General features: G+C 37.2%; 2 protein-coding genes and 4 long non-coding RNA genes across 12 annotated transcripts; 3 read left to right on the forward strand and 3 right to left on the reverse strand.

The window, feature by feature from the left end:
* Positions 1-281: 281 nt before the first annotated feature.
* On the reverse strand, positions 282-14,775 carry LOC114461824 (zinc finger protein 189-like). Of its 7 annotated transcripts, XM_028444262.1 has the most exons (7): positions 14,107-14,338; positions 13,984-14,038; positions 13,677-13,898; positions 13,487-13,599; positions 11,061-11,672; positions 5,718-6,329; positions 282-986 (listed from the first exon to the last, which is right to left on the reverse strand). In XM_028444262.1, the coding sequence occupies exons 3-7, from the start codon at positions 13,775-13,777 to the stop codon at positions 589-591; spliced, it is 1,836 nt and encodes a 611-aa protein (XP_028300063.1). In that variant the 5' UTR covers positions 13,778-13,898; positions 13,984-14,038; positions 14,107-14,338; the 3' UTR covers positions 282-588. The 7 variants fall into 7 exon arrangements, 2 of the variants coding, with proteins under 2 accessions (XP_028300063.1, XP_028300064.1); XM_028444263.1 differs by lacking the exons at positions 11,061-11,672; positions 13,487-13,599; positions 13,677-13,898; positions 13,984-14,038; positions 14,107-14,338 and adding exons at positions 8,129-8,241; positions 8,319-8,540; positions 8,626-8,680; positions 8,749-8,981; XR_003673867.1 differs by lacking the exons at positions 282-986; positions 11,061-11,672; positions 13,487-13,599; ... (1 more) ...; positions 13,984-14,038; positions 14,107-14,338 and adding exons at positions 8,068-8,241; positions 8,319-8,413; positions 8,487-8,540; positions 8,626-8,680; positions 8,749-9,405 and having other exon boundaries at positions 6,235-6,329.
* LOC114461831 (uncharacterized) lies at positions 301-2,486 on the forward strand. The gene is made up of 2 exons (XR_003673874.1): positions 301-782; positions 937-2,486. It is a non-coding gene; the product is annotated as an uncharacterized LOC114461831 (long non-coding RNA).
* Positions 2,555-3,709, reverse strand: LOC114461827 (uncharacterized). Its single transcript, XR_003673871.1, has 5 exons — positions 3,406-3,709; positions 3,283-3,337; positions 3,144-3,197; positions 2,976-3,070; positions 2,555-2,898 (listed from the first exon to the last, which is right to left on the reverse strand). It is a non-coding gene; the product is annotated as an uncharacterized LOC114461827 (long non-coding RNA).
* Positions 5,645-6,859, forward strand: LOC114461830 (uncharacterized). The gene is made up of 3 exons (XR_003673873.1): positions 5,645-5,867; positions 5,973-6,125; positions 6,280-6,859. It is a non-coding gene; the product is annotated as an uncharacterized LOC114461830 (long non-coding RNA).
* Positions 10,988-13,127, forward strand: LOC114461829 (uncharacterized). The gene is made up of 3 exons (XR_003673872.1): positions 10,988-11,210; positions 11,316-11,468; positions 11,623-13,127. It is a non-coding gene; the product is annotated as an uncharacterized LOC114461829 (long non-coding RNA).
* A 3,766-nt stretch (positions 14,776-18,541) lies between the features above and the next one.
* LOC114461826 (tubulin alpha chain-like) lies at positions 18,542-21,201 on the reverse strand. Its single transcript, XM_028444264.1, has 4 exons — positions 21,076-21,201; positions 20,707-20,929; positions 19,743-19,891; positions 18,542-19,659 (listed from the first exon to the last, which is right to left on the reverse strand). Exons 1-4 carry the CDS (start codon positions 21,076-21,078, stop codon positions 18,682-18,684), a joined length of 1,353 nt encoding a protein of 450 aa, XP_028300065.1. The 5' UTR covers positions 21,079-21,201; the 3' UTR covers positions 18,542-18,681.
* Positions 21,202-21,887: the final 686 nt, after the last annotated feature.

Here is a 21,887-nt window from a genome sequence, read left to right on the forward strand (position 1 = left end):
CCGAGCTACAGAGGTAACTGGCTGGGATTGTATGTATCTTTTATTCCTTTTTTCATTTAGGGCCATTATTTTAAGTAGGTGAATTGCCTTGTTTTAATAGTAAATAGTCTAAATAATTTCAATGAAACAAAATGTGATAAAACTGTGATCGTGATTCTACAGAGAAAAGAACTGTGATTCGCGCTTTGGCAGATCGTCCTCATGATTTAATCCTTAATGATCTGATATCATCAGATCGCACACATCCTTATCTGCAGCTAATTAAAATGAACACAACTCACTGAAGTTTAAAGTGTTTTAATAATTTTGTTTATGTAATTATCAGAGCATCTACAACTCTAAAGCACATTTTCACGAGAATATGGTTTCTCACCAGTGTGAGTTCTCATGTGACACTTTGGATTACGTTTTGTAACAAAACACTTCCCACATGTTTCACATGAATGTTTTTTGTGGAAGTTTGTGTGTTTTTTCAGTGACACGGATTGATTGAAGCGTTTCTCACAGACGTCACAGTTGAAAGGTGTGGCACTTTGTTGTCCAACAGGAAAATCTTTACGTCTAAAGCTTTTGGTCTTAGTGTCAAGGTTAAGTCTGTTGTTGGACTTCTGCTCCATGTGTTTCACAGATCCTGATTGTTTGGCGTCTCTGTTTGTGAGCTTCACTTGGTTGGTCGACTGAAGGGGCTTCATGTCTGAAGCTTTGCTGACATTCCTGTGAAGAATGCTGCGTCTCATCAAACTGGAAAGTGAAAGTTGGAGCTTGTTCAGAGGCTCTGCTTGGTAAATGATACTCCTGTGATGTGAATGACTTAGTCTCATTGGTAAGGTGATGTTGTTGGTTGAACTCCTCGTCCTCCTGTTGGGGATATTCAGGAGAGTCCTTGTTTTGGAGGACTGGCTCACCGTCTGCTTCTGTTTTAATATCTGCTACCAGAACAGAGTCAAGTTCTTCTTCAATCTGACTGATGTGTTGCTGTGGGAGATCTGAGGAGACAGAGTAGAAGAATGCCATCAACCTTGTGTAGAGTGGGAGGAGGAAGACTACTGTAGACCGTGTGATGAAGAATAAAGCTGAGTAAAAACAAATCGATTTGAAATTTTCCAAAATAGATTATTTCATAGGTACTGAAATCGATTTTATTTGTACTCTAACCCCAGTAGTCTCATTCTATAGCCTGGCGTTAGCAAAGCTGACAACTGCGCCTGCTCAACGCGAGGGTGCATTCAATCCAGTGAACAAATGATAGATGAAGCTCACCTAGGGGTGTAAGAAAAAAGCTATTCAGTGATATATCGCAACATTTCACCACGTGATTATTGCATCAGTCCAAAAATCGTCCAAATAGATTTTTTAAATCATGTTTTTAATTAAAAAAAACATTTAATGTCGCTAACATTAGCATAGAACGTAAACTCCCGGTCACTAGGTGTCAGCAATGCATTTTAGCTTTATTTTCATAAAACACACTGGAAACTTAATAGATGTATGTGGTTCATTTCTATTCAAAAGAATTTCAGAATCTGTTGTAAAAGCAAAAGTTAAACTTTTTTGAAAAATGTAATTTGAAAGTTTGATAAATGTATCATCTGCTTTTGATATTTGTACTTGAATTACAGTTGGTTAAAAAAAAATGATAATTTGAATGTCACATAATTGTGTACTTTTATGAAATTTGTAATTATTGACATTGTGATATTGTATTGTTTAGTATCGTGGTTTATTGGGATATATCGTATCGTGACATGCAAATCGTGTATCGTATCATCAGATTCATGGCAATGTACAGCCCTAAAGCCAGCATAACTTAAGTCAGAAGTTTGGAACCATCTCATAAATATCCAAGTAAAATTTGAAAGATCAATACTGAATTGAAATCAAATCACGATTAATTGATTCAAAACCTTATTAATCAAAATCGAATCGATTCCGGATAATGGCCATGATACCCAGCTCTAATGAAGAACAAAAGTAGCAACCATTTCTAGATGCCTTGAGTTGTGGACGACGCGTGCAAGTTACATTCCTACTGTATTTTGGCAGAAAAACTACTGCCTAAAACAGAGAAGTGTGCAAGAACACAAATGACGAGTTAAAACTGTCATCAACAATGGGACACTTCCAGTGTTTGGTCCTTCATCGGCCTGTAGAACGCTGAGGTGACAAACTGACTCCATCATTCAGGATTTATTATATTTTGGCAATTTTAGTCCTCGCTCTATGTTATTTCAGTGATCAATATCAATATGTACATATTAATAATACAAACTCAGTGGAGGCAAAAATAACCCACGGTATTCCTCAGGGCACTGTTTTGGGACCTAAACTGTTTATTATGTACATAAATGATATCAGTGAAGTCCTAAGCAAATTATAATGTATCCTATTTGCTGATGATACCAGTTTGTAATGTTCTGGACATGATCTTGAGCTGCTTTTGAATACAGTAGGAACTGAACTTAATATATTAAAAAAAAAAAAAAAAATGTTTGATGTAAATAAACTTTCTAAAAATCTGCATAAAACTAAATATATTGTATTTGTAGATAAGAAAGTTAACAAACCATGTAGAATTGAAATTGGGAAGATAGAAATTGAAAAGGTGTATGTAAAAAAAAAATGTGGTTATTAATACTGATAAGTTAAATTGTTAAGTGCACATAAATATTCTAAAGACTAAGATTTCTCAACTTATTGTGTACAATACTCATACAGTGTCAGAACCTTAAAGACGGGTTGGTAAAAAATGTCTAGCGAAATCCCAAGTCCAGCTTGGAAGGGTTACTGTATTTTAAAGTATCGAGAACAGCAAAGGTGGGAGGAGTTGCACCACGGTGCGATGAATGGTGTGGGCCAAGACTTATTCCCAGCAGACGCGGAAGGTGCAGTTTGGTCCCGCTGTGAGATCAAAGCACCACATTAGGAGACAGAGGGATTATAATTTTAAAGGAGCCAGGCAGAAACCAGCAGCTTACCGGTCAGAAGAAGCACCGGTCCAAAGACCCCAACAGAGGTGCTCTCCCGGCCTCCGCAGAAAGTGTGCGTAAGGTGCGCCTACCAAAGCACCACACTGCATAAAAAGGAAGGCATTAGGACGGACTAGGCACAGCCAGCTGGGCCAAAAGGCGAGGCATGTCGCTTACTCAAACATCCCACTCTGAAGACTCAAACAAACCGCTGTTGATGACCAATGCGCACTGCGATGGCACGAGGGAAGAAGGAAAAACCCGTGAGTGCCCGGTGCGCACAGCAGCAGAAAGAGCAACTCTGCGTAAAACTCACCCAAGAGTAGCAATCAATGCGCCCAAGCAGCCAGCCGTCAGCCTACACCAGAGCCCTGGAGGGAAAGCACTTTTGAGCGCAAAGTGACAGCCAATGGTGCGTAAAAGGCAGCAGATAACTTACCAACGAGGAGGAACGGTGGTGATTGACGCAAGGTGACCACAGCATGTTAAGCCACCGTGATACTACCAGAGGTACAACTCCACCGACTCACGGAGGAGGAGAGATCCGCGCACAGGAGTGACCAAGGAATCTGAGCCACAGCAGACCTGAACCTAAATCCCTTCGATGCCCGCCCTGTAATCAGCAGACAACCCAGGTGCGCAGGGAGGAGCGCTACAAGAAGCAGGTAGGAGGAGGGCGGAAGCATTCCACCCTGTCACACATGCAAAATTATAGTACACTCGAATGAAGATCATTAGAAAAGAAGTTAAACGCAGATGCAAAACATAATTTTGATTCTTGAAGTTGAAGTTTTGTGCTTATATGTTACCATCGTTGGTATTACAGTAACTGTATTATGTGCCATCTTTGGTAATAGTGTTACAGTTGTAAATGGGGTATAAGTATCGACTTCAGCCGAAACCCCTTCATTTAGCTCTTAAAATACTTAAAGTACATGTTTTTTCTTTTTTTATTGTAATGTACAAGATCTCTGAAAACATGACGTGTTCTAAATGTTTATAATGACCGAAATAATTACAAGTACTAATGTTACTGTCATTGAGTTGTTTTCATGTTTTACTTTTACTTTTTTGAGTATATTTCTAAATCAGTAAATTTGCTTGTACTTACGTACGTTTTAAAAGAAGTAATTAATTACATTTCTACACCCAACCGTTACTGAGTGAATTATCATTTCGTTTTAAAATGTGAAACTACACAAAAAATGAAATGACCAGACAACAATCAAATGCATCACATCATAGCCGACCAATCAGATTAAACGTAATGCACCAAAACAGCATTGAATGCAGGTTATTTTGTCAGTTTTACAGTTTAGCTATACTTTTATTTACTTTATTTTTATTTTGAATTGAATTCATTGGTGTAATTTTATTTAAAAAATAATTGCGCATTTTGACAAACCTTTTAATACAGATGCCTTTGTGGAAAATAAATGAAGTTCCAAATGTGAAAGATTTGATCTACAATTTATTTTTAAGTTTATACATGAAATGTTTACTGCATGCATGAGAACTGTACCAAGATGCATTACTAAAGATAAAAGTGGGGGTGAAAGTAACTCGTAACTTTTACTTTGAATACTATTTGATTGAGTTACTTTTTACTTGTATTTGAGTATTTTATGTATCACTTACTTGTACTTCAGTACAATTTCAATCAAGTAACAGTACTTGTACTTAAGTTGGATATATCAGTACTCTTTACACCTCTGAGGTCTAAATTGATGTTTCATGTTATACCAATAAGGCATCTTTCAGAAATTAGGTGGACTTGAGTTTCTTGAGTTGCCAGTCAAACTCTCAGATTTTTATAACTTCATTGGAAAAAAATTTTCAAACACAATTTCACATCACACAACACACCAATCTGGAACAATAGATCTATTCTGGTGAGCAAAAGATCTCCCAATTAATAGATGGTGATGGAAACACAATGATTTCTGGGAAAAATTTCAGATCATTTGTACTCGAAAAAATATAACCAGATTATTATGGCTCTTCCATTGTCACTTAAAATTTTGCTTAAACAACATATAATACATTCCAAAGTTATCCCTCAATTAAGACAGCTTTATATTAATGATGTTGTAATTTGTAACCTTAAATGTGATAACAATTTTATTAGAAACACTTTTTTGAGTTCCTGCTCCACTCACTCTGAAAAAAGTGATTACATCCTCAAAGATTTTAAAATTGACGAAAGGAAAAAGATGCAAATATTTAGGGAATTCAGTTTTGGCCAAAGTGAAAGAACTTCAGTTTAAGGTTATTAATAATGTTTACCCCACAAAATAATTACTGAGACAGATATTTCATTTGAATGTTGGTTATTGTGTATTTAGTGAAGTCGGGACTGAGGATTTGGATCATCTTTTCTTTTTGTGTGAAAAGTTTTTGGAGGGATGTTCAGAACTGGTTTCAATCTAAAGGGATACAACGTAATCTGTTCACTGTATCAGATGGGACATTTGGCTTGTTTGTTAATGATAATATAGTTGATTTTGGTGTGAATAATATTGTTTTGTTAGGTATATATTATATTCATAAATGTAATTTATTTAAATCTAAGCCTATTTGCGATTTAATCCTTAATGATCTGATATCATCAGATCGCACACATCCTTATCTGCAGCTAATTAAAATGAACACAACTCACTGAAGTTTAAAGTGTTTTAATAATTTTGTTTATGTAATTATCAGAGCATCTACAACTCTAAAGCACATTTTCACGAGAATATGGTTTCTCACCAGTGTGAGTTCTCATGTGACACTTTGGATTACGTTTTGTAACAAAACACTTCCCACATGTTTCACATGAATGTTTTTTGTGGAAGTTTGTGTGTTTTTTCAGTGACACGGATTGATTGAAGCGTTTCTCACAGACGTCACAGTTGAAAGGTGTGGCACTTTGTTGTCCAACAGGAAAATCTTTACGTCTAAAGCTTTTGGTCTTAGTGTCAAGGTTACGTCTGTTGTTGGACTTCTGCTCCATGTGTTTCACAGATCCTGATTGTTGGTGTCTCTGTTTGTGAGCTTCACTTGGTTGGTCGACTGAAGGGGCTTCATGTCTGAAGCTTTGCTGACATTCCTGTGAAGAATGCTGCGTCTCATCAAACTGGAAAGTGAAAGTTGGAGCTTGTTCAGAGGCTCTGCTTGGTAAATGATACTCCTGTGATGTGAATGACTTAGTCTCATTGGTAAGGTGATGTTGTTGGTTGAACTCCTCGTCCTCCTGTTGGGGATATTCAGGAGAGTCCTTGTTTTGGAGGACTGGCTCACCGTCTGCTTCTGTTTTAATATCTGCTACCAGAACAGAGTCAAGTTCTTCTTCAATCTGACTGATGTGTTGCTGTGGGAGATCTGAGGAGACAGAGTAGAAGAATGCCATCAACCTTGTGTAGAGTGGGAGGAGGAAGACTACTGTAGACCGTGTGATGAAGAATAAAGCTGAGTAAAAACAAATCGATTTGAAATTTTCCAAAATAGATTATTTCATAGGTACTGAAATCGATTTTATTTGTACTCTAACCCCAGTAGTCTCATTCTATAGCCTGGCGTTAGCAAAGCTGACAACTGCGCCTGCTCAACGCGAGGGTGCATTCAATCCAGTGAACAAATGATAGATGAAGCTCACCTAGGGGTGTAAGAAAAAAGCTATTCAGTGATATATCGCAACATTTCACCACGTGATTATTGCATCAGTCCAAAAATCGTCCAAATAGATTTTTTAAATCATGTTTTTAATTAAAAAAAACATTTAATGTCGCTAACATTAGCATAGAACGTAAACTCCCGGTCACTAGGTGTCAGCAATGCATTTTAGCTTTATTTTCATAAAACACACTGGAAACTTAATAGATGTATGTGGTTCATTTCTATTCAAAAGAATTTCAGAATCTGTTGTAGAAGCAAAAGTTAAACTTTTTTGAAAAATGTAATTTGAAAGTTTGATAAATGTATCATCTGCTTTTGATATTTGTACTTGAATTACAGTTGGTTAAAAAAAAATGATAATTTGAATGTCACATAATTGTGTACTTTTATGAAATTTGTAATTATTGACATTGTGATATTGTATTGTTTAGTATCGTGGTTTATTGGGATATATCGTATCGTGACATGCAAATCGTGTATCGTATCATCAGATTCATGGCAATGTACAGCCCTAAAGCCAGCATAACTTAAGTCAGAAGTTTGGAACCATCTCATAAATATCCAAGTAAAATTTGAAAGATCAATACTGAATTGAAATCAAATCACGATTAATTGATTCAAAACCTTATTAATCAAAATCGAATCGATTCCGGATAATGGCCATGATACCCAGCTCTAATGAAGAACAAAAGTAGCAACCATTTCTAGATGCCTTGAGTTGTGGACGACGCGTGCAAGTTACATTCCTACTGTATTTTGGCAGAAAAACTACTGCCTAAAACAGAGAAGTGTGCAAGAACACAAATGACGAGTTAAAACTGTCATCAACAATGGGACACTTCCAGTGTTTGGTCCTTCATCGGCCTGTAGAACGCTGAGGTGACAAACTGACTCCATCATTCAGGATTTATTATATTTTGGCAATTTTAGTCCTCGCTCTATGTTATTTCAGTGATCAATATCAATATGTACATATTAATAATACAAACTCAGTGGAGGCAAAAATAACCCACGGTATTCCTCAGGGCACTGTTTTGGGACCTAAACTGTTTATTATGTACATAAATGATATCAGTGAAGTCCTAAGCAAATTATAATGTATCCTATTTGCTGATGATACCAGTTTGTAATGTTCTGGACATGATCTTGAGCTGCTTTTGAATACAGTAGGAACTGAACTTAATATATTAAAAAAAAAAAAAAAAATGTTTGATGTAAATAAACTTTCTAAAAATCTGCATAAAACTAAATATATTGTATTTGTAGATAAGAAAGTTAACAAACCATGTAGAATTGAAATTGGGAAGATAGAAATTGAAAAGGTGTATGTAAAAAAAAAATGTGGTTATTAATACTGATAAGTTAAATTGTTAAGTGCACATAAATATTCTAAAGACTAAGATTTCTCAACTTATTGTGTACAATACTCATACAGTGTCAGAACCTTAAAGACGGGTTGGTAAAAAATGTCTAGCGAAATCCCAAGTCCAGCTTGGAAGGGTTACTGTATTTTAAAGTATCGAGAACAGCAAAGGTGGGAGGAGTTGCACCACGGTGCGATGAATGGTGTGGGCCAAGACTTATTCCCAGCAGACGCGGAAGGTGCAGTTTGGTCCCGCTGTGAGATCAAAGCACCACATTAGGAGACAGAGGGATTATAATTTTAAAGGAGCCAGGCAGAAACCAGCAGCTTACCGGTCAGAAGAAGCACCGGTCCAAAGACCCCAACAGAGGTGCTCTCCCGGCCTCCGCAGAAAGTGTGCGTAAGGTGCGCCTACCAAAGCACCACACTGCATAAAAAGGAAGGCATTAGGACGGACTAGGCACAGCCAGCTGGGCCAAAAGGCGAGGCATGTCGCTTACTCAAACATCCCACTCTGAAGACTCAAACAAACCGCTGTTGATGACCAATGCGCACTGCGATGGCACGAGGGAAGAAGGAAAAACCCGTGAGTGCCCGGTGCGCACAGCAGCAGAAAGAGCAACTCTGCGTAAAACTCACCCAAGAGTAGCAATCAATGCGCCCAAGCAGCCAGCCGTCAGCCTACACCAGAGCCCTGGAGGGAAAGCACTTTTGAGCGCAAAGTGACAGCCAATGGTGCGTAAAAGGCAGCAGATAACTTACCAACGAGGAGGAACGGTGGTGATTGACGCAAGGTGACCACAGCATGTTAAGCCACCGTGATACTACCAGAGGTACAACTCCACCGACTCACGGAGGAGGAGAGATCCGCGCACAGGAGTGACCAAGGAATCTGAGCCACAGCAGACCTGAACCTAAATCCCTTCGATGCCCGCCCTGTAATCAGCAGACAACCCAGGTGCGCAGGGAGGAGCGCTACAAGAAGCAGGTAGGAGGAGGGCGGAAGCATTCCACCCTGTCACACATGCAAAATTATAGTACACTCGAATGAAGATCATTAGAAAAGAAGTTAAACGCAGATGCAAAACATAATTTTGATTCTTGAAGTTGAAGTTTTGTGCTTATATGTTACCATCGTTGGTATTACAGTAACTGTATTATGTGCCATCTTTGGTAATAGTGTTACAGTTGTAAATGGGGTATAAGTATCGACTTCAGCCGAAACCCCTTCATTTAGCTCTTAAAATACTTAAAGTACATGTTTTTTCTTTTTTTATTGTAATGTACAAGATCTCTGAAAACATGACGTGTTCTAAATGTTTATAATGACCGAAATAATTACAAGTACTAATGTTACTGTCATTGAGTTGTTTTCATGTTTTACTTTTACTTTTTTGAGTATATTTCTAAATCAGTAAATTTGCTTGTACTTACGTACGTTTTAAAAGAAGTAATTAATTACATTTCTACACCCAACCGTTACTGAGTGAATTATCATTTCGTTTTAAAATGTGAAACTACTCAAAAAATGAAATGACCAGACAACAATCAAATGCATCACATCATAGCCGACCAATCAGATTAAACGTAATGCACCAAAACAGCATTGAATGCAGGTTATTTTGTCAGTTTTACAGTTTAGCTATACTTTTATTTACTTTATTTTTATTTTGAATTGAATTCATTGGTGTAATTTTATTTAAAAAATAATTGCGCATTTTGACAAACCTTTTAATACAGATGCCTTTGTGGAAAATAAATGAAGTTCCAAATGTGAAAGATTTGATCTACAATTTATTTTTAAGTTTATACATGAAATGTTTACTGCATGCATGAGAACTGTACCAAGATGCATTACTAAAGATAAAAGTGGGGGTGAAAGTAACTCGTAACTTTTACTTTGAATACTATTTGATTGAGTTACTTTTTACTTGTATTTGAGTATTTTATGTATCACTTACTTGTACTTCAGTACAATTTCAATCAAGTAACAGTACTTGTACTTAAGTTGGATATATCAGTACTCTTTACACCTCTGAGGTCTAAATTGATGTTTCATGTTATACCAATAAGGCATCTTTCAGAAATTAGGTGGACTTGAGTTTCTTGAGTTGCCAGTCAAACTCTCAGATTTTTATAACTTCATTGGAAAAAAATTTTCAAACACAATTTCACATCACACAACACACCAATCTGGAACAATAGATCTATTCTGGTGAGCAAAAGATCTCCCAATTAATAGATGGTGATGGAAACACAATGATTTCTGGGAAAAATTTCAGATCATTTGTACTCGAAAAAATATAACCAGATTATTATGGCTCTTCCATTGTCACTTAAAATTTTGCTTAAACAACATATAATACATTCCAAAGTTATCCCTCAATTAAGACAGCTTTATATTAATGATGTTGTAATTTGTAACCTTAAATGTGATAACAATTTTATTAGAAACACTTTTTTGAGTTCCTGCTCCACTCACTCTGAAAAAAGTGATTACATCCTCAAAGATTTTAAAATTGACGAAAGGAAAAAGATGCAAATATTTAGGGAATTCAGTTTTGGCCAAAGTGAAAGAACTTCAGTTTAAGGTTATTAATAATGTTTACCCCACAAAATAATTACTGAGACAGATATTTCATTTGAATGTTGGTTATTGTGTATTTAGTGAAGTCGGGACTGAGGATTTGGATCATCTTTTCTTTTTGTGTGAAAAGTTTTTGGAGGGATGTTCAGAACTGGTTTCAATCTAAAGGGATACAACGTAATCTGTTCACTGTATCAGATGGGACATTTGGCTTGTTTGTTAATGATAATATAGTTGATTTTGGTGTGAATAATATTGTTTTGTTAGGTATATATTATATTCATAAATGTAATTTATTTAAATCTAAGCCTATTTGCGATTTAATCCTTAATGATCTGATATCATCAGATCGCACACATCCTTATCTGCAGCTAATTAAAATGAACACAACTCACTGAAGTTTAAAGTGTTTTAATAATTTTGTTTATGTAATTATCAGAGCATCTACAACTCTAAAGCACATTTTCACGAGAATATGGTTTCTCACCAGTGTGAGTTCTCATGTGACACTTTGGATTACGTTTTGTAACAAAACACTTCCCACATGTTTCACATGAATGTTTTTTGTGGAAGTTTGTGTGTTTTTTCAGTGACACGGATTGATTGAAGCGTTTCTCACAGACGTCACAGTTGAAAGGTGTGGCACTTTGTTGTCCAACAGGAAAATCTTTACGTCTAAAGCTTTTGGTCTTAGTGTCAAGGTTACGTCTGTTGTTGGACTTCTGCTCCATGTGTTTCACAGATCCTGATTGTTGGTGTCTCTGTTTGTGAGCTTCACTTGGTTGGTCGACTGAAGGGGCTTCATGTCTGAAGCTTTGCTGACATTCCTGTGAAGAATGCTGCGTCTCATCAAACTGGAAAGTGAAAGTTGGAGCTTGTTCAGAGGCTCTGCTTGGTAAATGATACTCCTGTGATGTGAATGACTTAGTCTCATTGGTAAGGTGATGTTGTTGGTTGAACTCCTCGTCCTCCTGTTGGGGATATTCAGGAGAGTCCTTGTTTTGGAGGACTGGCTCACCGTCTGCTTCTGTTTTAATATCTGCTACCAGAACAGAGTCAAGTTCTTCTTCAATCTGACTGATGTGTTGCTGTGGGAGATCTGAGGAGACAGAGTAGAAGAATGCCATCAACCTTGTGTAGAGTGGGAGGAGGAAGACTACTGTAGACCGTGTGATGAAGAATAAAGCTGAGTAAAAACAAATCGATTTGAAATTTTCCAAAATAGATTATTTCATAGGTACTGAAATCGATTTTATTTGTACTCTAACCCCAGTAGTCTCATTCTATAGCCTGGCGTTAGCAAAGCTGACAACTGCGCCTGCTCAACGCGAGGGTGCATTCAATCCAGTGAACAAATGATAGATGAAGCTCACCTAGGGGTGTAAGAAAAAAGCTATTCAGTGATATATCGCAACATTTCACCACGTGATTATTGCATCAGTCCAAAAATCGTCCAAATAGATTTTTTAAATCATGTTTTTAATTAAAAAAAACATTTAATGTCGCTAACATTAGCATAGAACGTAAACTCCCGGTCACTAGGTGTCAGCAATGCATTTTAGCTTTATTTTCATAAAACACACTGGAAACTTAATAGATGTATGTGGTTCATTTCTATTCAAAAGAATTTCAGAATCTGTTGTAAAAGCAAAAGTTAAACTTTTTTGAAAAATGTAATTTGAAAGTTTGATAAATGTATCATCTGCTTTTGATATTTGTACTTGAATTACAGTTGGTTAAAAAAAAATGATAATTTGAATGTCACATAATTGTGTACTTTTATGAAATTTGTAATTATTGACATTGTGATATTGTATTGTTTAGTATCGTGGTTTATTGGGATATATCGTATCGTGACATGCAAATCGTGTATCGTATCATCAGATTCATGGCAATGTACAGCCCTAAAGCCAGCATAACTTAAGTCAGAAGTTTGGAACCATCTCATAAATATCCAAGTAAAATTTGAAAGATCAATACTGAATTGAAATCAAATCACGATTAATTGATTCAAAACCTTATTAATCAAAATCGAATCGATTCCGGATAATGGCCATGATACCCAGCTCTAATGAAGAACAAAAGTAGCAACCATTTCTAGATGCCTTGAGTTGTGGACGACGCGTGCAAGTTACATTCCTACTGTATTTTGGCAGAAAAACTACTGCCTAAAACAGAGAAGTGTGCAAGAACACAAATGACGAGTTAAAACTGTCATCAACAATGGGACACTTCCAGTGTTTGGTCCTTCATCGGCCTGTAGAACGCTGAGGTGACAAACTGACTCCATCATTCAGGATTTATTATATTTTGGCAATTTTAGTCCTCGCTCTATGTTATTTCAGTGATCAATATCAATATGTACATATTAATAATACAAACTCAGTGGAGGCAAAAATAACCCACGGTATTCCTCAGGGCACTGTTTTGGGACCTAAACTGTTTATTATGTACATAAATGATATCAGTGAAGTCCTAAGCAAATTATAATGTATCCTATTTGCTGATGATACCAGTTTGTAATGTTCTGGACATGATCTTGAGCTGCTTTTGAATACAGTAGGAACTGAACTTAATATATTAAAAAAAAAAAAAAAAAAAAAAAAAAAAAAAAATATTTGATGTAAATAAATTTTTTAAAAATCTGCATAAAACTAAATATATTGTATTTGTAGATAAGAAAGTTAACAAACCATGTAGAATTGAAATTGGGAAGATAGAAATTGAAAAGGTGTATGTAAAAAAAAATGTGGTTATTAATACTGATAAGTTAAATTGTTAAGTGCACATAAATATTCTAAAGACTAAGATTTCTCAACTTATTGTGTACAATACTCATACAGTGTCAGAACCTTAAAGACGGGTTGGTAAAAAATGTCTAGCGAAATCCCAAGTCCAGCTTGGAAGGGTTACTGTATTTTAAAGTATCGAGAACAGCAAAGGTGGGAGGAGTTGCACCACGGTGCGATGAATGGTGTGGGCCAAGACTTATTCCCAGCAGACGCGGAAGGTGCAGTTTGGTCCCGCTGTGAGATCAAAGCACCACATTAGGAGACAGAGGGATTATAATTTTAAAGGAGCCAGGCAGAAACCAGCAGCTTACCGGTCAGAAGAAGCACCGGTCCAAAGACCCCAACAGAGGTGCTCTCCCGGCCTCCGCAGAAAGTGTGCGTAAGGTGCGCCTACCAAAGCACCACACTGCATAAAAAGGAAGGCATTAGGACGGACTAGGCACAGCCAGCTGGGCCAAAAGGCGAGGCATGTCGCTTACTCAAACATCCCACTCTGAAGACTCAAACAAACCGCTGTTGATGACCAATGCGCACTGCGATGGCACGAGGGAAGAAGGAAAAACCCGTGAGTGCCCGGTGCGCACAGCAGCAGAAAGAGCAACTCTGCGTAAAACTCACCCAAGAGTAGCAATCAATGCGCCCAAGCAGCCAGCCGTCAGCCTACACCAGAGCCCTGGAGGGAAAGCACTTTTGAGCGCAAAGTGACAGCCAATGGTGCGTAAAAGGCAGCAGATAACTTACCAACGAGGAGGAACGGTGGTGATTGACGCAAGGTGACCACAGCATGTTAAGCCACCGTGATACTACCAGAGGTACAACTCCACCGACTCACGGAGGAGGAGAGATCCGCGCACAGGAGTGACCAAGGAATCTGAGCCACAGCAGACCTGAACCTAAATCCCTTCGATGCCCGCCCTGTAATCAGCAGACAACCCAGGTGCGCAGGGAGGAGCGCTACAAGAAGCAGGTAGGAGGAGGGCGGAAGCATTCCACCCTGTCACACATGCAAAATTATAGTACACTCGAATGAAGATCATTAGAAAAGAAGTTAAACGCAGATGCAAAACATAATTTTGATTCTTGAAGTTGAAGTTTTGTGCTTATATGTTACCATCGTTGGTATTACAGTAACTGTATTATGTGCCATCTTTGGTAATAGTGTTACAGTTGTAAATGGGGTATAAGTATCGACTTCAGCCGAAACCCCTTCATTTAGCTCTTAAAATACTTAAAGTACATGTTTTTTCTTTTTTTATTGTAATGTACAAGATCTCTGAAAACATGACGTGTTCTAAATGTTTATAATGACCGAAATAATTACAAGTACTAATGTTACTGTCATTGAGTTGTTTTCATGTTTTACTTTTACTTTTTTGAGTATATTTCTAAATCAGTAAATTTGCTTGTACTTACGTACGTTTTAAAAGAAGTAATTAATTACATTTCTACACCCAACCGTTACTGAGTGAATTATCATTTCGTTTTAAAATGTGAAACTACACAAAAAATGAAATGACCAGACAACAATCAAATGCATCACATCATAGCCGACCAATCAGATTAAACGTAATGCACCAAAACAGCATTGAATGCAGGTTATTTTGTCAGTTTTACAGTTTAGCTATACTTTTATTTACTTTATTTTTATTTTGAATTGAATTCATTGGTGTAATTTTATTTAAAAAATAATTGCGCATTTTGACAAACCTTTTAATACAGATGCCTTTGTGGAAAATAAATGAAGTTCCAAATGTGAAAGATTTGATCTACAATTTATTTTTAAGTTTATACATGAAATGTTTACTGCATGCATGAGAACTGTACCAAGATGCATTACTAAAGATAAAAGTGGGGGTGAAAGTAACTCGTAACTTTTACTTTGAATACTATTTGATTGAGTTACTTTTTACTTGTATTTGAGTATTTTATGTATCACTTACTTGTACTTCAGTACAATTTCAATCAAGTAACAGTACTTGTACTTAAGTTGGATATATCAGTACTCTTTACACCTCTGAGGTCTAAATTGATGTTTCATGTTATACCAATAAGGCATCTTTCAGAAATTAGGTGGACTTGAGTTTCTTGAGTTGCCAGTCAAACTCTCAGATTTTTATAACTTCATTGGAAAAAAAATTTCAAACACAATTTCACATCACACAACACACCAATCTGGAACAATAGATCTATTCTGGTGAGCAAAAGATCTCCCAATTAATAGATGGTGATGGAAACACAATGATTTCTGGGAAAAATTTCAGATCATTTGTACTCGAAAAAATATAACCAGATTATTATGGCTCTTCCATTGTCACTTAAAATTTTGCTTAAACAACATATAATACATTCCAAAGTTATCCCTCAATTAAGACAGCTTTATATTAATGATGTTGTAATTTGTAACCTTAAATGTGATAACAATTTTATTAGAAACACTTTTTTGAGTTCCTGCTCCACTCACTCTGAAAAAAGTGATTACATCCTCAAAGATTTTAAAATTGACGAAAGGAAAAAGATGCAAATATTTAGGGAATTCAGTTTTGGCCAAAGTGAAAGAACTTCAGTTTAAGGTTATTAATAATGTTTACCCCACAAAATAATTACTGAGACAGATATTTCATTTGAATGTTGGTTATTGTGTATTTAGTGAAGTCGGGACTGAGGATTTGGATCATCTTTTCTTTTTGTGTGAAAAGTTTTTGGAGGGATGTTCAGAACTGGTTTCAATCTAAAGGGATACAACGTAATCTGTTCACTGTATCAGATGGGACATTTGGCTTGTTTGTTAATGATAATATAGTTGATTTTGGTGTGAATAATATTGTTTTGTTAGGTATATATTATATTCATAAATGTAATTTATTTAAATCTAAGCCTATTTTTACCCACTGCAGGAACAAACTTTAACTTTTTTTCAGTTCTTTATCTTTTCTTCATGGCAGAAATGCCTCTAGACTTGTTTCTTTTATGAAAAAACTTAGATTTATTTCAATAAGCCTTATCACACTCTGGGAAATCTCGCTCGTTTAGTTCTCACGTATTCAATCAAAGGTTGAGAGGGATAAACCTGCCTTAGCTGACAGAGATTTAGGCTGTGTTTGAACTACTCGAACTAAGTTTGACATCATAATTAGTATTTAGAATAGACTTTAAAGTTCTGCTGCTGGTGTATAAATCTGTGAATAAGTTTGGTCCAGAATACATCAGTGAGATGATGAGTTTAAACTGCTTCATGTTTTCTGTTTCTGTTCTTTTTAATCATGTAAAGCACATTACCTTGAGTATGAAATGTGCTATACAAATAAATGTCCCTTGCCTTGCCTAAGCAACGGTTGTAAGAGGCACTCAACAATCTTAATTATTCACTAAATGTGTTACTGATTTAGATTTAATACATTAAAGCATCCAATGTGAACATTTTTAAATCCAAGTTAAAAGCTTTTTTTTTTCTCTCTTCTGTTTATGAAATAAATAATAGTTTAAATGTTGATTTCATTCATTTTCCGACCCACTTATTCCTGTTTAGGGTTGTGGGGGTCTGCCGGTACCAATCTCCAGCTCTTATTGGGTGGGGGTACACCCTGGACAGGGTGCCAGTCCATCGCAGGGCAACACAGACAACCACTCACTCTCATTCACTCCAATGGGAGTGATTGAGCAATTTAGAGACTCCAATCAACCTTACAGCAGCACTGGGTGAACAAGCAGAACTCCACACAGAACGGACCCAGGTATCCACCCCAGGGATTGATCCCAGAACCTTCTTGCTGTGAGGCAGACGTGCTAACCACCGTCACCCTATTTCAAACTGTTTAATGTTTTTCAGCTTCACAAGGACAAATAAAACACAAAGAAGTCAATTGGAAAAAATGAAGAGATATCACTGTTAGAGCAAAAGTTGGGCATTTGGAGGAGTTGCCTGTCCTGAGAAGTTTCTTGTTAGTCTTTGACCGTTGATTTTCGAGCTATTGATGCTTTTCATTGTCAGTTCAATTAAATTGTTGACTTCATCCATCCATCTTCATACCCGCTTATTCCCGTTTATCAGGGTCGCGGGGGTCTGCCGGTGCCAATCTCCGGCTCTCATAGGGCACTGGTACACCCTGGACAGGGCGCCAGTCCATCACAGGGCAACACAGACAGACAACCACTCACTCACTCACTCCTATGGGCAATTTAGAGACTCCAATCAACCATACAGTCATGTTTTTGGATTGTGGGAGGAAGCCGGAGTACCCGGAGGAAACCCACGCAGCACGGGGAGAACATGCAAACTCCACACAGAAAGGACCCACCCCAGGGATTGATCCCAGAACCTTCTTGCTGTGAGGCAGACGTGCTAACCACCGTCACCCTATTTCAAACTGTTTAATGTTTTTCAGCTTCACAAGGACAAATAAAACACAAAGAAGTCAATTGGAAAAAATGAAGAGATATCGCTGTTAGAGCAAAAGTTGGGCATTTGGAGGAATTGCCTGTCCTGAGAAGTTTCTTGTTAGTCTTTGACTGTTGATTTTCGAGCTAGTGATGCTTTTCATTGTCAGTTCAATTAAATTGTACACTTCAATTTTATGAAATTAGAGAAACAACTTCCAACAAAAGAGTTGAACTGTGTACCACATGTTTGACACCCTTGTTCTCGCTGACAGTTCAGATAAGCTGACAGCTTGATTGTGTGAGTAACAGAATTACACACTCCAGAGTCAGGGTCACATTGAGAACATAGCCAGTGTGAGACGGATACAGAAAAGAATAACCAGTGTGCACGTTCAAGACCAAAACAAAAACCAACAGAGATGTAACCAAAAATGAGAAACAAAAAGTTTTTAGTGTTGATTCTTCTAAATGCTGCACTTTTTGATCATGTAAATTACATTGAACTGCCTTGTGTATAAAATGTGCCACACAAATAAATAGGTTTTGCCAAGTATTTCACATTTTTAATGAAAGTTTCCCTTTTTCCAAAATATCCTGGCATTTGCCAAGTAGAAATTATTTTGGTAATCCTAATTGACCTAAAGCATGAAAAGTTTAGTCTGATTTAATGTTTTTTTATATAGTGTATGTAAACTTCTGGTTCCAACTTTATGATTTATACACATTTCCTCACTCAGAATAACTCAACTTTAAAATGGCCAGTTTGCGGTTTCATCCAAAGATGTGCACGTAACTAGTTAACTTATCTGTTTTGGGCATTATTATTGTTATATATTTATTTATATATTATTATTAGTTTTAATTCATCACTGCAGAGCAAACAGTTGGTGGAACAATGACTGATGACAAACTTTTGGGGTGTGCAGTTACATCAAGCCCTTAATATTCTTCTCCTTCCTCTCCCTCATCTTCCACACTATCAGCGCCAACTTCTTCATAATCTTTCTCCAGGGCAGCCATGTCCTCTCTGGCCTCTGAGAATTCTCCCTCCTCCATTCCCTCTCCAACATACCAGTGGACAAAGGCTCTCTTGGCGTACATGAGGTCAAACTTGTAGTTTAGTCTGGCCCAGGCCTCAGAGATGGCAGTGGTGTTGCTCAGCATGCAAACGGCCCTCTGCACTTTGGCCAGGTCTCCTCCAGGAACCACAGAGGGAGGCTGGTAGTTGATGCCCACCTTGAAGCCAGTGGGGCACCAGTCCACAAACTGGATGGAGCGTTTGGTCTTAATGGCTGCAATGGCAGCGTTGACGTCTTTTGGCGCCACATCACCTCGATACAGCAGACAGCAGGCCATGTATTTACCATGGCGAGGATCACACTTCACCATCTGATTGGCTGGCTCGAAGCAGGCGTTTGTGATTTCAGACACAGACAGCTGCTGATGGTAGGCTTTCTCAGCAGAGATGACCGGGGCATAGGTGGCCATTGGGAAGTGGATACGAGGGTAAGGCACCAAGTTGGTCTGAAACTCTGTCAGATCAACATTCAGAGCTCCATCAAAACGAAGAGAAGATGTGATTGATGAGACGGTCTGGCTCATGAGACGGTTAAGATTAGGGTATGAAGGGTGCTGAATATCAAGGTTCCTCTGGCAGATGTCGTAGATGGCCTCGTTGTCCACCATGAAGGCACAGTCTGAGTGCTCCAAGGTGGTGTGGGTGGTCAGGATGGAGTTGTAAGGCTCAACTACAGCAGTGGAAATCTGGGGTGATGGGTAGACAGCAAACTCAAGCTTGGCCTTTTTACCATAGTCAACAGAGAGCCTCTCCATCAGCAAGGAGGTGAAACCAGAGCCAGTGCCTCCACCAAAGGAGTGGTAGATGAGAAATCCCTGCAGGCCAGTGCACTGATCCGCCTGTAAAAAAAAAAGCAATAAAATCCTTATTAGTTTTAAGATTAGGTTTTATTTCCTGCAACTTTCATTTCTTTTAGCTGTACCATTTTACGAGTCCTATCCATAACAAGTTCTATGATCTCTTTCCCAATGGTGTAGTGTCCTCGGGCATAGTTGTTGGCAGCATCCTCTTTTCCTGTGATGAGCTGATCTGGATGAAACAGCTGACGGTACGTTCCTGTTCGCACTTCATCTATAGAGAAAATCAAAGCAGTAAAGTTATGTAGTTTCAAAATAATCTAATGAAATACACAATTCAGAATAATCTTCAATCCATAGACGTTTTTTTTTAAAAAAAAAACATGACTTATTTAATTGGTGCAGTTTTCCTGATGTTTAGTCACAGGCCCAGGGCGCCATCTGCTGGAAGGGGGCCAAATAGCACCACATTTCTTTTTTTTTTAAATGATAATTTAAAAAGGTATAATGAACGTGAAACACACCCTTTACAATCACTGTACATGTTTTCTCCTAATTTAATATTAATACTAAAAATCTGTAACTTTATATGTTAATCTTCTGCTCATATTTCTATTTATTTTATTCTAATTCTTGTTCTATTCTATATACAGTAATTATATTATGTTGTTTGCACATTGTGTTCTTTGATTTGATTAGTCAGTAACACAAAACCTAAAATCAAACAGGAAAGTAGAAATGTCCTTGTACTGAAACTGTATATACTGTATTTTAACTTTTGATTGCACTGTTTTACATTGTTTTTGGATTTTTGCACCATTGTTGTTATTGTTTCCTTGAGACATTTGCACTATACCTGTAAGTGTTATGTTGTATTATTGTAATTTTAAATTTTAAAATAGGTTGTATATTTTTTTCAATGGGTTTGTTGTATCACAGAATTGCATTGTTTTGTCTTGATATTTAAAAGAAATGATAATGTGTTCACAGTGATTCCAGTATAAAGAAGTATTCTGTGTATAGTTATAAGTTTGTTAGTCATAGTTCTGATATAATCATATAATAATGAGTAATAATATGATTACAAACCGATGACAGTAGGCTCCAGGTCTACATAAAGCGCTCTGGGGACACGTTTCCCTGTCCCAGTTTCACTGAAGAAGGTGTTGAAGGAGTCGTCTCCTCCTCCAGATTCCTGGTTTGAAAGCACCTGTCCGTTTGGCTGAATCCCATGCTCCAGACAGAAAAGTTCCCAGCAGGAATTACCGATCTGGACTCCAGCTTGGCCCACATGAATAGAAATAATCTCACGCTGCAGAGAGAAAACAATATATCAGGATCCTGGCACCACTTAATCATGACATCAGTTGGTCATATGCTAATTTGTTCATTGCAAAATCTAATCATTTGTTCAATTATGAATATAAAGCAGATGAAGACAATGAAATCCTGTCTTACCATTGTTTATCTTTCTTTTTAAATGCTCAGGCTTTGGAGAGAAGTTGTAGTGTCAGAGAGAACTTTAACTCTGCGTTTCGACACCGTGTACTGTGAACTACACGCACTAAGTCTGACGTCATAACCAGTACGTCATTGCGTTCCAATAATGTACACATTACACGCAATGACGTACTGGTTATTACGTCAGATTTAGTGCGTGTGTGTACACACACACACACACAGTACATACTGTACAAATAAAATTTAGAGAAGAGAGGAAAACAAAAAAAAGAATTAAATGAAAATAATGACAAGTTAAAAAAAGTTAAGTCTGTAGAGCATTCATCATCATACCTTTAAAGATGTATGCTCTACAGATTTAACTGTATAACAATATAAAACAACAATCGAGCCTTAAAAGTTGATTTATTTAAATGATCATCTCCTCCTTTATATTATCCACAGGTTTTTATCCAGAGAACTTTACTGATGAACTTTATCCAGAGAACTTTACTGATGTCAGTAAATGTTTTAATGCAGATCAACCTCTCAGTGACTTTCACTTAATGATCTACATCTACAATGTTAGAAAGAAAACTACCATTTGCACAAAAAAAAAAAAAAAAAAAAAGTCTTAAAGCAACACAACATTAGTAATGATGTGAACACGTCTGTGGTGTGTGATGTTACTAATGTGTTTCAGAGTAAAGTGTTAAGGTTTATTAAAGTGTTCAGAAATGGTGTTCAGGTGGGCGGAGCCAGGTAGAAACCCAGGATTTCTTTGATAAAACCTGCCAGCGACCAGGTTTAGTTCAGGACAATGTTGCCAT

Source organism: Gouania willdenowi, chromosome 4 (genome assembly GCF_900634775.1).
Source record: "Gouania willdenowi chromosome 4, fGouWil2.1, whole genome shotgun sequence".
Classification (NCBI taxonomy): domain Eukaryota; kingdom Metazoa; phylum Chordata; class Actinopteri; order Blenniiformes; family Gobiesocidae; genus Gouania; species Gouania willdenowi.

Bases quoted from the DNA above. Each gene is read 5' to 3' on its own strand.
- LOC114461824 (XM_028444262.1), bottom strand. From the start codon at position 13,777: ATGCAGTGTGGTGCTTTGGTAGGCGCACCTTACGCACACTTTCTGCGG. The intron at 11,673-13,486 runs GTAACCCTTCCA...CTGTCTCCTCAG, and splicing joins TCTCGATACTTTAAAATACA to ATCTCCCACAGCAACACATC. The intron at 6,330-11,060 runs GTGAGAAACCAT...CTGTCTCCTCAG, and splicing joins TCACATGAGAACTCACACTG to ATCTCCCACAGCAACACATC.
- LOC114461826 (XM_028444264.1), bottom strand. The intron at 19,892-20,706 runs GTTTGTAATCAT...TTTTCTCTATAG, and splicing joins CCTGGAGCCTACTGTCATCG to ATGAAGTGCGAACAGGAACG. The intron at 19,660-19,742 runs GTACAGCTAAAA...TTTTTTTTACAG, and splicing joins TGGATAGGACTCGTAAAATG to GCGGATCAGTGCACTGGCCT.